This window comes from Convolutriloba macropyga, chromosome 12, assembly GCF_964194025.1.
Source record: "Convolutriloba macropyga chromosome 12, txConMacr16.3, whole genome shotgun sequence".
Lineage (NCBI taxonomy): Eukaryota > Metazoa > Xenacoelomorpha > Acoela > Convolutidae > Convolutriloba > Convolutriloba macropyga.
In genome coordinates, this window is record NC_134479.1 from 32,308,747 (window position 1) to 32,325,387 (window position 16,641).

A 16,641-nucleotide genomic window follows, 5' to 3' on the forward strand; every position below is an offset into this window, starting at 1 on the left:
TCTAATGTTCCTGACTCGTCTAATTTGTGGGAATGTTTGTTGGGGTGAGGTTGTTTGTGGCTTTATTTGTTGTGTTTGCCACATGAATTTTGCTGATTTGCATACTTTACTATAGTGTCCTATTTTTTTGCATAGGTTGCACTGGACTTTTTTTGCTGGGCACACTTGCAAGTGCTCGAATGAGAACTGTATTCCGCAGCGTCGGCAGGGATTTGGGTTGATTGCGGGTCTTTGAGTCTGGGTGTTCCGTGTGAGTGGTCGTGATCTGGGTGTGAATGAGGTGTTCCTTGGGGTAAATGTAATGTTGGATATTTGTTCCGATGCATATGGGGAGTATCGACTGAGTTGGGAGTTTATTGCTTTTTGATTTTCTTGGCCTCTTTCGCGGTTGAGGGCGAATTCAAGGACTTGCTGTGCTGTTCGAGTTTCCATCAGGAGTTCTCTTTGTATGTCAGGGTTGGTCATGAAAGCTATAAAGATGTCTTTGATGAGGTCCTCTTCAGCAGATCCTAGGCGGCACTTTGCGCCTAGGGCTTTTAGGCGACAGTGGAAGCTTTCGAGTTTTTCGTTGGGCTTTTGTTTGCAAGTAAAAAGGAGGAAACGATTGTAGGTTATGTTGCGGGGTTGTGTGAAGGAGAGGGAGAGTTCATGTGCCAATTCGAATACTGTGATTCGTTCAATGTTTGAGTGGGGGAATCGTTGTTGATATATTCGTTGGGCTTCTGTTCCTAAACTTAAGTATATTAAGCTGCGCATTTTCAGGTCAGCTTCGTCCCACGGTATTCCATCGACTGTGGGGCCTCTGAATGCGATCTGTTTGCAATCGTTGTCCCAGTCCACCTTTCGCTTGTTGTTTCGTAGGTCTCTTTCTCTGTGTTGTGGCTGTGTTTCGTTTTCAGTTGGGGGTTCGTATGTCGGTTCTATTGGGTAAGTCAAGTCTTTCGTGTCTGGTTTGTGTTTTAGTAGTGAGTCCACGTTTATAGAGTTTTTGGCCATTATTGCCAACTTTAGTGTAGCTGCCCATATGGGCCATTCCACTGGGGGTTCATCTCCGGTTTCCCAGAAGAATGGGATACCCACTGGGGATCGTGCTATTGTTACAGCAGCTGCTGACTGCGCCATGTTGTGTGCACAAAAGCTCGTTGTGCAGATCAGTGTATTGCTAGGCTTAAGGCTGTAAAAGGCTAGCGCGATAAGAATTAACTCTCTCTTTACTTTGCTTAAGATCTCTCTTGACACCATGTGCGCTTCTCACTTGCGTTCCATTTGGAGCGTACGAATGATGACTGGTACAACCAGTAAATGAACTAACAAAGCGTGCAACATATTTACAACTACGAACAGTTATAATATAGTAACATAAGGAGTCTTTTATACGAGTTCATATTAATACTTGTAGGTCTTGGTTGCAGTGTGAGTAGGTGTCTCACCACAGGTTTTATAATGGTTCAGTAATGGTTGTTATTGATATTTTCTTCATCAGCGCTGAAACACTGTGGCACCCAACTCCGGGTTAACTTATTTTTAAGTCACGTCTGCTCAAATTGGATTTGCACTACTATCCTAGTTTATCTGTTTCCGTCAACGTAAATGGTTACCACTGTGAAAAACGTAATCACTGATTATTTTAATGACTGATATTTAGGTTTAGATTAGTTGTTATAATTGATTCGTTTGCTTGTCAGTCGAAAGCAAGCGGTTCAAATTTTTCTGACAAGTACAATTTCGTTAACTTACATTTGAGTGGACTGTTATATTGACTTATGTATATAATTTTTGCTCAGGCCGAGTTTGCAACATGAATCCACCCCTAATTAGCGGGGATGAGGTTGTAATGCGTATTCCACTCCTATTTATCGGGGAAAAGAGTGTAAAAGTGAAATTTTGAAAATTTATACTGTATTTACGCAATTTTCTCACTCTTTTCACTCTCTTTACAAAGAGTTTAGTTAGGTTGGATTGATAAAAAATTACATGCTTACACAATTACCATTATCAGCAAAATGAAACATAAAAGTATTGTATCAGTTGAAGCAAGGGTTAATTCACAAAGTGATCAAAAAATTTTCGACAGAGAAAAGATACAGGGGGTTCAATCCTCACTGCCTCCTTCCACCATTATTTTTCCAAATTACCCTTTTATAGTTACCCTATTCCACCCTTAATTAAACGGATTAATAGGGGTGTAATTTTTTTTAATTTTTACTTTTTCACTCTTTTCACCGTTATTTTTTGGAAAAACCCTTGGCCCGGGTTGTCAGATAGCTCAACTTGTGTAATTTTCTTGAAATTAATTAGGCAATCAAGTTTGATGCATGTGAAAAATGTCATTCGATAACTGTAAGGATTTTTGGTCTATAACTACTATGGCCATGGGATTTGGAAACGAATGCACATTTGACTTGATATTTCGTGACACCATACATGTGACATTACAAACTTTTTCAAATCAACAAATCAGGATTTTAATTGAAAGCAATTGACGTATCTCATTCCTTCGGGCGGAGGGGGGGGGGGGGTGGTTGAGGGGAATATTTTTGTATTTATGCTGATTCAAATAATTCCCGAATGAGCCATATAAGAGCATCAAAAATAACTTTCTGGGAGAATATCTCGAGAAATTCCGGGTCGGGACTGGATAGTTAACTTGTAAGAACTCGCATGATTCTTACACGTTCTTATAAGTTTATGCATAGCCATATAAAATTTTCTTGCAAATTGTTATAAGTTTACCAACGAACCTATAAGTTCTTACAAGTTTACTGACTAAACCTTACAAGTTCTGGCAAGTCAAACAGCCAACTTGTAAGTTCTTACAACTTTACTATATGATCTTATAAGGCTCTTGAACATTAATCTACACATACTTTTTGCACCGACACGCATTTTTGCATAAAAAGAGAAAACGTCAGAAAAATTTTAATCTAAAGCATCAAAAAAAAATCCTTCCAGCTTCAATCTTCTTTTTTTTTCGAAGAATTTCATTTTGATATTCATTTCTTCAAAATTTCGTGATTATTACTTGATCTTCAAAATTCTTGATTTTTTGGTTATTTCTTGTCGTTGTCAAGTTGAAGAGGGTTTCTTTGTTAGTTCCTTCGGGTCCATGTGGGTCCTTTTAGAGTTCCTTAAAATTTTTTTGTATTTACATCACACACACAAACGTTTTATGAATTAATAGTCGGATCTTTTCCGTTTGTGACCTCCCCCCGTACGATAGGCACCCTCATTACAGAGCACCTGTCACTGCACAAAAAATCATTAGTTAAAAATATGGCACGTGCGTCTGGGAGTGCAAATAATATGTGCCCACTAGGCTGGGGGCATAAACGGAAAAGATCCAAATTGTCATGTCTTCTTGATTTTTTATCACACAAATGACTGGCATAATAAGATTTGAAAATTTAAATGAAATAAAATAACTATTTCTACCCTCATGGCGAAGAAACTTACAAGGTAGCAATCAGACTTGTAAATTCTTATGAGTTAGAAATCTGACTTATAAGATCTTACAAGTTAACCATCCTTCGTAAGAAACTTGTAAATTCTTGTAAGTTAGCCTGCCTCGACCAGCGAAAAAGGAGAAAAAATTAAAATTTCGACGTTTTGCTTTGCTTAGCTATCTTAATGAAGGGTTACAGTTATTAGAACAAGATATATGCTCGAAAATATATATTCTATTACTAAAATATATAACTCAGGATAACCTATTTCCCCCTCGATTTATAATATATTATTAGATTACAAGTCTTGTTGATTACTGCAATTGTCATTATATGATGGATTGTATTATAGCCGAGTCTATTGTTTGGAGTCATACAGAACGCGAAAAGTGGGTTACAGCAGCGAACTGAACACGACTCTTCAAAATGGCATGGTTCCGAGTGCAACCAAGGCATGGTTCAGTGTCCTGATCAAAGAAAGATGGGACATCATCAACATGATAGACCCCACAGGACCAGGTTCGAGAAATTTTCCGAAAATTATGTAAGAAATGCGCTGAAATGCGCTCATTTTTCAAAAAGTTCAGCGCAAAAACCTTTAATAATAATGCGCTGAAATGTGCTGAAATGCAAAATCCTTACATAATAATGCGCTGAATTGTGCTGAAATGCGCTGAAATTTTGTAAGAATTGCGCTATATAGAAATCCGATTACAATTAGCCGTTTTGCAGTTGCCCATATCACCATTTACAAGAACAATTAGGTCTTTGAATTAAGTCTCCAACAATTACTGATAAATCTCGGGCAATAGAAGCTAATTATTTGCTTAGAATCGTTGAGATTGTTCACGTTCATCTGTAAAAACTAGTGATGTTATTCATGCCTTTTCCACAAAAATCACACTTACTTCCACTATTTGAGTAACAAGTTGTCATCGTTTAAAAAAGTTGACACAAAATTCAAAATGTTTTTGCTCGTTTCCACAAAACGCCGAATTTTTTGAAGAATGTATTTACGGACGTTTTCCACTTAACCAAAGTATATACGTTATAAATCTTCCTCATAGTAGATGACAAAAATTATGCACCAACAAGCAATTTGTCGTGTTAAAGTGGCGTTTGATAACTCTCGAAACAAATTTAGACTTCGTGAGTTTTGATGGAATTTTTTGCAGGCAATTTAGTGGATTTTCATTCGAAACTTCTGCGAAAATTGTCAAAGAGTCTTCAAAAAACAAAAAAACTAAGGTATTTTGAGCGACAGTGCATCTCATTTTGGATTTAAAAAAGAAAAACTAATATGAATCACACGAGAAATCCTAAATCCCAGTCCAAGTGATTCATGCTCTCTTTTCAAACATGAAAATCGCGCATAAAGAAGATTTAACGTGGGTCACTTCTTTTGCGAGATATTGTTTGTTTGTACAAGATTTTTGATGCAACCTCACAATTCACCAAGTATTAGTGTTTACAATTTTTTGATAGTTATGATAATCTTTTTTTTTAATAAAAAAATATTTGTCTGGTTTGCCTTTAACTGCTTTCTAATAGTTTCAAGAAAAATTAACAATTTCAACGCTTTTATTTCAATTTTTTAATGCAAATTTTTGTTTGATATTATGAATTCTTCTAAAGCTAACTGGAAAACTGTCAAATGTAAATTTATGTAAATCCAATGCATTTCAATTTATTAAAATCAAACTTTGAAATAAAAAGGACAGTTTTGTTGCATAAAAAAATTAATGACTTTCTATAATGGCAATGTTTATGAAATTGGTTATATCCCTTGTTGAAAATGAATGATTATCTTGCAAGATTTTGCCAGATAACCATTCGTTAGCAAGAATGTTGTATAATAACTGTTCGCAAAAAATCTCCTTACACTTAGAAAGACCTTAAACTTAAAAAGAAAACGCTAAAAAAGTCGCAATATTTAAATTTACACATATTTTGTACATCGGCAACAAAGCGAAAGACAAAATGATTGAAAAACAGCAGAAAAGTATTTTTCTGAGCATCAAGAAAACAATCCTTCTATCTTCGCTGATCTTCATTTTTTCAATTTTCCGCTTTTTCAATTGACTGCTTTTTCTTGATATTCTGATTTTATTACCGATATCTTAGGTTGAAGTTGGGCTGCAGATCAAATTGTTGTGTTGCAGTTGGGTTGAAGATGAGTTAAAGACGTGTCCATGATTTCTATGACAAAAAAAAAATTCCCATAAGCACACGCACACGTATACAATATTGTTTATGAAATTTCGGTTTTCTTTGCACACGCAAAATTACAAATTTAAAAGTAAAATAATAAAAGTATATACATTCCAAAGCTTCATTTTAATTGACATGAAATTAGGTACCAACAAGAAATTGTCGGGTAAAAGTAGCCTTGGATAATTCTGGAATATGGGTAAATTCTAAGGTAAAAAAACGATAAGGCTCCTTATTGTGCGTTCACACAAGATTTTCTGACCCGTGCTCATCTACATTTTTGACTTAATTGTCAAGCAGATGAAGAGAAAATCAAAAACAGATGTTTGATTTGAAAAAAAAAAATTGTTACGCACCCAAACCACCACTTAATTCCATGACTAATTACAGCGCACACGAGATCATCGGTGCTCACGAGATCATTGGCCATTAAGAATTCAGGGCAAAAACTCAATATCTAAAATTAAAAGCACCTAGTAACAAGGTCAAATTGCAAAAAAATAAAACCTTTTTTTACAAACTTACTTCTTCTTAACAGCACAGATAGGACTTTTCGTTAATGAGACTCGGTAACAAGTCGACAAAAATAAAAATAATGAGGCAAGGTTTGAGAATCAACCCACTATTTTTAAAACAAATATTTTCAAGCATCTTGAAAATCATTAGCTTTTAACGATATAAACCTCGATGAACTTACCAAAAAAGTCAATATGAAATCAATAAGACTTGTCTTAGTTTAGACTGCGCCATAGGAACAAACTAAAGATGAAGAAAAATCAAACAATTACAAACAATATGCGAAAAACATAAATTATTGAAACCATTGAAATCATTAGCTGTTTTCTGAAGAATATTGTTTTTTTTTCTTAAAAAATTTAGTTGTTATTTACAGTTATCCAGCTAAAATTATATTTAACGATTAAATAAGTTCATTTGAGCCTCCTTTGAAAATCATTGGGATCTGTTATTACGCAAATGTGCTAAGAGAAGAGAAAAAGAAACACAAATTTTGACCGATCGCAAAACTTTTATGAAAACTCATTTTGGCAGGCAAAAAAAAACAGTCACGGCCAAAAAATTAATAAGCAATCCATTTTTTGAATTACAAGGAAATGGATGGGACCTCTCAATGATGAGAACAAGTTACAAGTTGACGAAAAGATCAACAAAACGAAAAGAACAACATAATATAAAAAACTATAAGACTATTTGCTATAAATTGACTGTATTGAATCATGGCATTCAGTAAACCCTTATTTAGAAGTTTATGAGACCCGTCAGCGTTTTACCTTTGCACAGGGAATACATTAAAAACAGGCAAAAACAGCAAATTCAGAAAAAAATGAGAGAAAGTGCCGAAGCAAACTGAAAATCAATTTTTCAGTGAAAATTTTTCTACTTTCAGTTGATTAAAAAATTTTTGACATTAATTAATTAACAATGTGATATCAAAAAATCGACAAATATGAACCAATCTACTAAAAGCAAGGTTTTTTTAAAGAAAACCCGTAGTATCAACGCCTTGAAATTCAAAAGCTCTTAACGGAAGTCAAAAAATACGCTAACGCCTGGATGGGAAAAGTTCAGTAGAATTGTGCGAGAAGAAAGTGTCGAAGCCATTTAAACCAAAAGATCTTCTGCTTTTCTATTGTCGATTTAAAGCCCTAACAGAGCCAACGGTACCGATCTCTATCAGGCTAATGTGATTTCAAAAGGAACCAAACTTTTTCAGAAAAATCCGAAAATTACTTAAAAAATTGATGCAAACTCGTGGCATCGAAGTTATGAAACCATTAGTCCAAATGTTAGAAGATAAAGGCGCTAACCATAATAAGTTTGGTTGCATTAGAAAGGAAGGGGGCAATGTTTTTGCTGAGATTGACTGACATCTCACAAAAATGAGATTAAGGTTCGTTAATGTTCAAAAAAAATTTATCTGAAATTTTTTTAAAAGTCTTAACAACCACTAGCTGTCGACTCAAAGCACTAGATAGTTTCAGTTATTGCTCAGTAGTAAGTTTTTGCGGTTTTAGTGAGCTATTCGTTCCCATAGGTCTACAAAATTCATTAAAATCTCAAAGGAAATGCAGAATTTCATTATAAATTATGAAAACTCAGGGTCGAATGCAAAAAAAAACATGAACGATTCCTTGAAAACGATTTTTTTTGTTCATTATGCTTCATTGACCGTAAAGGAGATTTTCCAATTCTGAGGCCTTGACATGAAAAGTGACTAGCTTCTAAGTGTCTTAAATATACACAAATAAATTTGAAAAATTTTCTATATGAAAAAAAAACAGCTCGCAAAAAGAATTTAATTTTTCTTATAGTGAACTTCCCTATGAGAACAGAATTAGCTTTTTTCTATCGCGTTTCGTATATTATGATAACTGATCCCTTTTGTAGCGTGAAATGTATTTTTGAAGTAATATTTTATAGAAGAAGTCTTAATTTGGATAAAAATTGCGCTGAAAGTGAACAAAATCATGCCATATACCCCGTGTTCACTCAAAAGTTTAAACCTCGATAACTCCTCGAAAAAGAAAATTCGAAACAAATCTTCTTTATTTCAGAATCTACGCTTGACGAGATATTTAAAGATAGCACTCACATTTCTCTACGAGGAATATATCGATCGGCCAAAATTGTCTGAACGAAAAAACCCATTTGAGTATATAGTTCCTCCCCCCACAAGTGGGGTCGGAACAAGAATCCCTCCATTTAGTATTTGTGAGTTTTGATGTGATTTTTAGGTCTTCTTCTGGATTATAATAAAAATCTCTTGCGTAATGGTAAAGTGTGTCACAGAATCTTCGAAAGAACAAAAGAAACGAAGAAAGTTTTTTTTAATGACGAATCATTTTTTTAGTACGATACACACGAAAACTATGATAAATCACTTAAAAAATTGCAAATCCCAGCCCAAATGATGCTTGCATTTTTTTCAAAATTGAAGTTCAGGTATATAGCGGAGTGAACTTGAGGCTTTTCTGGTACGATATATTTCAATTTTGATCATGATTTTTGATGCAATCACACACCAGCAAGTATTCGAGTTTGTATTCTTTTGATATTTCTGATAATCTGTTTTTTATGAAGAGTTCATTTATCTCTTTCGCCATGAAGTTAATTTGATTAAGTTAAAAAAAATTAAACAACTTCACCATTTTGTTTTAATTTTTTATGTGGTATTTTCAAAATTTGTGGTATTTTGAGTTTTTCTATAGCTAAAAAGTCTTCACGCAAGTGTATATGTATTCAGGACTAAAGCATTGCAGAAATCAAACTTTGAACGGAAAGGTGCAGATTCATTTCTTTTAATGACATTTCTTGTAATTAACATTTTTAATGACAATATTTTTTAATTTGGTAAAAATGCTTTTAAATTTTTTGTTTTCGTTGCTCAAGAAAAATCCCGGGATAAAAAACTGCTTAGAAAAACATTCCACGTGCAAAATCGTCAGATCTGCTTATATTACAAAGGAAATTGTATAAATAACATTGTTGAACAACGTTTTGTTTCATATGCGACGTTTTAGAAGTATAGGGTTTTATTGTTTTTAATGTTCGAACTTGAAGGTTTTTTTTCAATATTTTTAAAAACACACGTTTTCCTAATTCTTTTGTCAATTTTCCCAAGAATATTCAACCTAATTTCAACTGAAAAATTCTAAGCATTAAATGAGATTTTGGTAGTCTCGTTTTCCGCATTTAATTTTTGAGATCATAGAAGGAAGAAAAATGGTAAGTCTTATTTGACATTGATTAATTGAGAGGAACAAAGAAAAAAGAAACTTAATTTTGTCTGCTCTGAGTAGGCGGAGCAATTTTTATTTATCAAGAGAAAATTTCAAATAGGCATATGGCCCTAATTCAAAGTCTTTGAACCACGCTAGGTTATCTGGTATACTATTATTTGCAAAGACTCATTTTAATTTTGTGTAAATTTCTCAAAATTTTTTTCACCTTTTTTGTCCTCTCGAGTTTATAGGCTACAAGTTTGTGCTTGAACAATGAGTTTTTCCCCATTCATACGTATGAAGGCCGTTTCTTCTCTATAACTTTACAATGTAAAAGTTGCGCTACTCATTAAAAACTTTAGTGATCAATTGATTGTCTGTTGGTTTTAACTGATGCTCCACAGATAAATTTTATGCTTCTTTCAATATTTGATTTTTAGTTTTTTTTACATGTGATCTTTTGTACTGGTAACAAGGGACCCATTTTATATAACAACGGACCCATCAGATTTTGTGACAACAATCCCTTTTGACACCTTCCCTTGACACATATAATGTCTTAAAGAGCTGCTTAGGAAGACAATTGGACCTATCAACAACGTGATTTCATTTTAAGTTCTGTTCTTTATTTAATAGAAAAAAGACCGGAATTTTTTTTAAAGACCGAATCATTACAGTACAAATTAATTTTGGATTGTATTAGTCCGAGAGGTGTTCAAAATTTGCCCTGTGGATGCTGTTCGTCCAATAGGAACATTTAACTTTTTGAATGTTATAGATAGAGATAATTTTTTAGTTAAAAAATCAAAATATTTGCTGCATTTTTGATAATCAACTAGTAAATTAGCAAAATTTTAGTTACAGTGCAGTATCAATGGAAGCGAAATTAAGACAGACCCTATTTTACAAAGATTTAGTTAGTGGTTTTCGTGTGTGTACTTCCAGCAAACTTCCAGCAAATTTAATCAAAGTGGTTTAAAGATGATTAGTTCGTGCAATTTTTGATGAAAAAGGCTGAATTTTGAAATATCTAGCCAAATTTTTTTGCCAAAAAAATTAAATCAAATTAAAGTCAACAATAGTTTTTCGTTCGTAAAAAATTCAACAACACTATTCTTAAATTTTTGAACAAATTTTAGAAAAAGTTATTAAATTTTAGGCACAAATTCCGGAAATGTGAAAAAATAACGGAAATCGGTTTAATATTCACAAAAATTTGAACGTCGATAACTCGCTATAGAAAACGAACGAAATTCAAGAAAATTTTTCTAATTCCATATTCTACGTTGGATGGGCTTTTTAATTATACCACTCACTACTCTGTACGATGAATATACCGATCGGCCAAAATTGTCTGAACAAAAAAAACCCTGTTGAGTATACAGTTCCTCCCCCTCAAGAGGGGCGGAACAATGATGTTAAAAAACGGACCAAATGAAAAGAAAGGAAGGTAATCGTTGGTGTAATCCGTATAAAAAAGGTTGCCGTTTTTTCTTAATACAGGAATCATAAAAACTTGAATTGTGAAAAACGCAATTACGTCATTTTAACATTGATTTGGATATGCTCGCAAGTCCTAATATAGTAAACGTTCAAATAATGTACATTAATTAATCTGTTGCGGCCCCATATGTCTTATTGACTCCCACATACCGGTTTTGTGTAGCTATATAGACGTTACCATGTAAAAAACAGCACCTGGTGGGGAGGGGGAGTTGTGAAATTTTACATGTCTTTTCATTAAGCGAGGGACTGAGTAGATCCGTTAAACATTATATAATTAATTTGTGTTTAGCTCTGTGTTGTGAGGAGCAATCTCAGAAGTATCTTCTCTATGGTTATCTGAGGGCAAGGATGGACCCTGAGCAGTACATGGATAAATTGACGGAATATTGGGATGAGGATAACAAACCACTCAACATACTATCGGTAGATCATCCCACGTACCTTCCATTCAGTCGGCATCAGAACTCAATCAGAACATTTTCAGAATAATAATACCTTTCAGTACTGATTCAGAAAGTTTTCAGAAGAGTTTCTGTATTGATTCTGAATCCTGCATTTTCCTGCTCTGTAAAGCACTTTTTCACATTTTTTAACAATGGGTAATAACAAATACCCGGGTCTCATAAACAATATTTGACGTCATGCCAATCATATACAGTTTTTTTTGTCATTAACTTGTGGTGCATTTTTGATAACCAGGGTCGTATGCGATGACGGAAAGGTATTTCATTGATCGCACATGAAACGATCAACTGGAAATCTAATAACCTATTACGCGCGCGCTATAAACTAAGTTCGCTGTAAACTAAGCTCGAGGTTTGGCTTCAACCAAAAATCCTTTCAAAAAACAAGTGTATACGCTCCTTATACACTATGACAAACTTTCACTGAAAGCAACATGTACTCCCGTATCTAACATACTTCAAGCCAAATGAGCGTCACGTTTCTGGTTGCTTAACCATCTCTAAAAAATGTGTGATGGTTACTGGTATTGATTTGGTAAGATAATTGGAGTTTTTGTATGTATGACAAGCAATCTGAGAAACAAGGGATATCCTGAATTTGAATCAGCTGACAGGATTACTTTTTATGAGCTTTCACTGATTTTGCACTTTTTCATCTCACATCATTTGTTTCACATAGCATTGCTTTTTAAAAGACAGTATCTTCATTACGTTGATTTGAAATTCTTAGCATGTAGAGTGTCTGAGAAAGCACTTAAATTTTGATCAGCAGTCACACGCAGAAAAACAATGTTTCCCAAACAATGTTTATTGAATTTAAAACGATGAAAACGAAAAAGCATTTTTGTGTTTGGAAATTGATTTCCAAAATAAAATGATAAAAAATAAAGTAAGTGCTCATCCCGAGCTACTTCCTGAAAACGCAAAAATCTCAAGTATCTCACAACGAAATATCCTGCTTCATTGCTTTCAAAATCAGGCAACAGAAATCTTAAAATGAAACTTATTAAAGTTTGTAGAATCAAAAATAATATTTAATAACCATTCAATTTGTAATTATTATAGAGATATTTAAAGCAAGCTGCAATTTTTTTTATATGGCAGTTGAAACACTTCAAAAAACATGAGAAACACTTCAAATTTTAATTTAACTTTTTGTTTAGAAATGAAAGTTTTCTTTTGCAAATGATGTCGAATTAATTGTGTAAATTATCTGCGCATCTTTCGAGTGCATATCACATACAGTTGCCTACAACTATCTTTTTCGAAAACTTTCTCGAAAACCAAACTCAAAAAATATTCAAAAACGCAAAAAACTGCTTCAAAAACTCAAAAAACTGCTTCATCTTTTTTGCTATTTAAAGATGAACATTATTTAGGCAGCCAGTATCAAGTAAAGTGAAAAAAAAATTAACCAAACTCTTCCCTATTTTCTCTTCAATTAAATTAAGTTTTCTTAAGCCTTCGTCAAGCTCATTTAATGCCTGAACTCGAAAAAATATGTAATAATAGGTTAGGCGAAATTTTTTCCCTTGGAATGTTCATCTTTGATTTCAGATCTTGAACATTTGTTGATACGAATTTTAAACAAAAATTGATTTTGTTTCGTCTGTAGATTATATTTCAATGTCACAAAAAAACAAGGAGATTTTCCCTATTTGCCTTATGTGTTGGCAACTGCGGTTAACAAAATAGGTAAACTTGAGTTTATGGTTACTCTAAGGAGAATTTTCATATTGTGTACAAAATGATTTATTTTTCTAAAATACTCTTTTCATTTTAATAAACATTTTTCCTGCATTTTCAAGAGACACACCTCTATAATTTGTGTCTTTTTTCAACATGATTGGAAACACTGCTGCAATAGGTGTGAAAAGATACTTTATACCTATAACCTATACAAAATACTTTATACCTATAATATTCTCTATTTTTCAATGTTATAAAGTTCATTTTTTTACATAGCGCGGCAAAGCCTGCACCCATTTTCGAATGCAATGATTTTGAAGCGTTCGAATAACTCTTCCTAAAACATTCCGTAATGAGCAAGACAAAACCAATAATTAATAATCCAAAAAAACTAATTGTATGTGGGCTTCATGTTTACACAAAACTGCTAAAAGTTTTTCAGGCTTTTGGTAAATAAGGGAAATAGTTTCTCTGGGTATATTCCATTAAATGTTGCGTACTTTTCTTAATTATTTTGTACTTTTTATTATATGCAATTAGTTACCACATGATAGAAATAAAATGAAACATCTGTATCGAAAGAACTGCAGAACAACGTTGATTTACAGAGGAGAAAATGTTACTTGTGATTATCGACCTCTAACAATTGCCTACGATTTGTCAAAACTTTACATAGGCAAAAATTCGCAGTATCTAATTTTTCCCATGTATTAAGAAATGGTTTGGATTTTACACAACAATTGAGGGCAAATCATGCCTCTGCAAATGAATTAGGCAGTAATTGAAATCCATTTCTTCTCAATTTTCTGCTCTGTTAAAGAAAATTAAAGTATTATTCTTGGGTTTCCAGGTTTTCCAAGAATACGTTTTGACCTAATTTGCTGATATTTTGAGATTAGTTTGTCAAGTGTTGGGTGCTATGTCGACAATAAAAACAGAATGGAATCCTTATTTTTATTATCCATATCATGTCAAGTTCCAATCGTTTTCACCTTCAAGATTCTGATTTACTTCACAATCATAGCAAACTAGTTGAGCTTATGTCATTATATGGTTTTTTATTTTAAACGAGGGTTGTGATATAACAAATTTACAACAAACGTTTCAACGTTGGATGCAAATTGCATGGCGTGTTTCAAATTGAACAGCATTCTGTTTCATGCTCATTTTAAATCACATGTGCTCTCTGTCGCCAAAATGAGTTATATACTGCTGATAATTTGAGCCAGTTATTCGTTTAATGTAAATTGATAAACAGGCTAAACATCCTTAACAAAATTTGCTCCGAACCGTGCTTAGAAGTAGGAGATAACTCAAAAATTGTATATTGTTAGCAATTAGTATCTATATTTAGTTTTTGAGTTAACTCCTACTTGTAAACATTGTTCTGAGCAATTTTGTCAGGTATGTGTAGCCTATTTATTAAATTACATTAGATGAATGGCTGGCTCAAATTATCAGCATTGTAATATTATCTTGTGGCAGAAGAGAGCATATGTGATTTAAAATGAGTCTATTAAGGAATGCTGTTTAATTTGAATGGCAATATTGATTTTTCACCAGGTATTATTTTCAGAAGGACTGCTATTCTGCTATTGAACGACGTTTTACAGGATGGAAAGGCAAACAAGAGTGGCCATTTACAATTTTCACCTTGAAAAAAAGTTCGGATTTTTGCATCAGGTTTTTTGAATAGTCTAGTTCATCTGTTTCTACGACTCGAAGATATTTTTGTTTTTTTTAAACAAGCCTAACTTTTTTTGGCAATTTTAGTGCATATTGTTACAAAAGTTTACAGTAATTTAAGGTAATTTTACTTTAACAAAGTTAAGCTAACGTTTTACCTATCTCAAGTTAATGTAAAGTTAAGATAAATTTTACCTTAACCTTACCTTAACAACGGTTTACCTTAATTCCGTAATGTGAACACATAAAAGGCGGCCTGAAATCTTTTAGTCTTTTAGTTGAGCGCATTTATCAAAATTGTAGTGAAACTTTCTGACACTCCAACTGGGGTGCGATTGCCCATAGAGTTGCGTCATTAGATAATCGCAAAGTTTGCCCAACTTTTGACATCATTTAGACACCTTTTTAAGAAAACAGTAATGTTAGGAATAGAAAAATTGAAATTTTATAAATTTCTATGAGGTGTAAAAGATCAGGAGTAAAATTTCAGGAACAGGCGTTTTTTTCAGGCGAGATACGTGCCAATGATATGTATGAATCTGGTCGTGGAGGTGGGCTTTGGTCCAGGTCAATTGTCCCGAAACATAATGGCAGTTGTAGTCGGTGCTCCTTACGTCATTTTGGGCCAGGAATATGCCGACTACGGGATTCCAGGAATAGAATCGGCAATTTTCGATTACATCAACCCGGGCCAGAATTTGACCTTTCACTGGTTCAAGCATAACATAATGTGCAAAGAACACCCCTGGATTTGCGGACATGTAGTACAACAACCTTCCCAAAATTACGAGGTGGGGGAGAGCAGTGGAACGGGGGGAAACAAAAAAAGTCAGAGGAAAAATTCTTCAAAGAAAGGAAAAGAGAAAATGGGATAGCTAAATTAATACCCAGAAGCAAGATTTTAAATACAAAACTGCCAGATCAGTGAATTGATACTTTAGACTTTCAATATCGTCAATGGGGTTAAATTGCAAAATTTTGCGGGTCAAAGTTTGCATGAGTGAATAGGGGTGAATAGATATAATGCTAGGGCTCAAACGAATTGCGTTGCAAAGAACTAGAACCATATATTAGCTGTCAAAAGTTTTTTTTACAAAATACAAAAATTTATTCAGCATGTAAAAACAAATCCACAAAATGAAATGAGCTCTTGTTTCCAAATTCATTTGCATAAAAACACAAAATAAGTTTAGTTTACAAAAAAATTTAATACATTTCTCATACTTATTCTCAGAAAAATACTCAGCTATAGATAATCATAACACGTGTCGACAAATTTCTAAAAAATATGTAAAAAAAGCGTTGAAATGCGCTGATTTTTCCAAGAACTGAGCGCAAAAACCTTACATAAAAATGCATTGAAATGTGCTGAAAGCCACTGTATAATAAAAAAATGTTAGCACCCTGCTCTGCAGAGCCGTAGCCATCAGTCAATCCACTGCGCCACTGATTCCTGAAATTCTTCCCATTTAATTTGATTTTATTTTAATGAACAGTCTACAAAGAAATGCACTGAAATTATGTAAGAAAAGCGCTAAACATTCAGCTCAATAAATACATATTTTCAGCGCATTTCTTAGAAAACGTTGATCGTTAATATAAGAGCAATTCAAATGGTTAAAAATTCAGGAATCGTTGCCAAAAAGTGGGTCAATATAAATAAATATAATTCGGAACAACAAGGAAATGCGCCTAAATTTGAATGCATTTCTCACAAAACTTCAGCACATTTCAGCGTAATATTAAGTAAAATTTTTGAACCGATTTTTTAAAAAAAATCAGCTCTTTTCAGTGTATTTCAGCTCGTTTCCTCCATAATTTTAGCACACTCAGCGAGTTTCTTGCAAAAAAGATGCACTAAAACGGCGCTAACATCTCGAATCAAGAAAGACAAAATTGGAT

General features: G+C 33.4%; 1 protein-coding gene across 1 annotated transcript in view; it reads left to right on the forward strand.

The window, feature by feature from the left end:
- Positions 1–15,729, forward strand: part of LOC142350646 (uncharacterized) — a 36,120-nt gene extending 20,391 nt beyond the window's left edge. Inside the window, exons 3-5 of the mRNA XM_075402558.1 lie at positions 3,796–3,962; positions 11,190–11,323; positions 15,249–15,729. Of these exons, the coding sequence (XP_075258673.1) occupies positions 3,796–3,962; positions 11,190–11,323; positions 15,249–15,614 (667 nt within the window). The 3' untranslated portion in view covers positions 15,615–15,729. The remainder of the gene's footprint in view (positions 1–3,795; positions 3,963–11,189; positions 11,324–15,248) is intronic.
- The last annotated feature ends 912 nt before the right edge of the window (positions 15,730–16,641 follow it).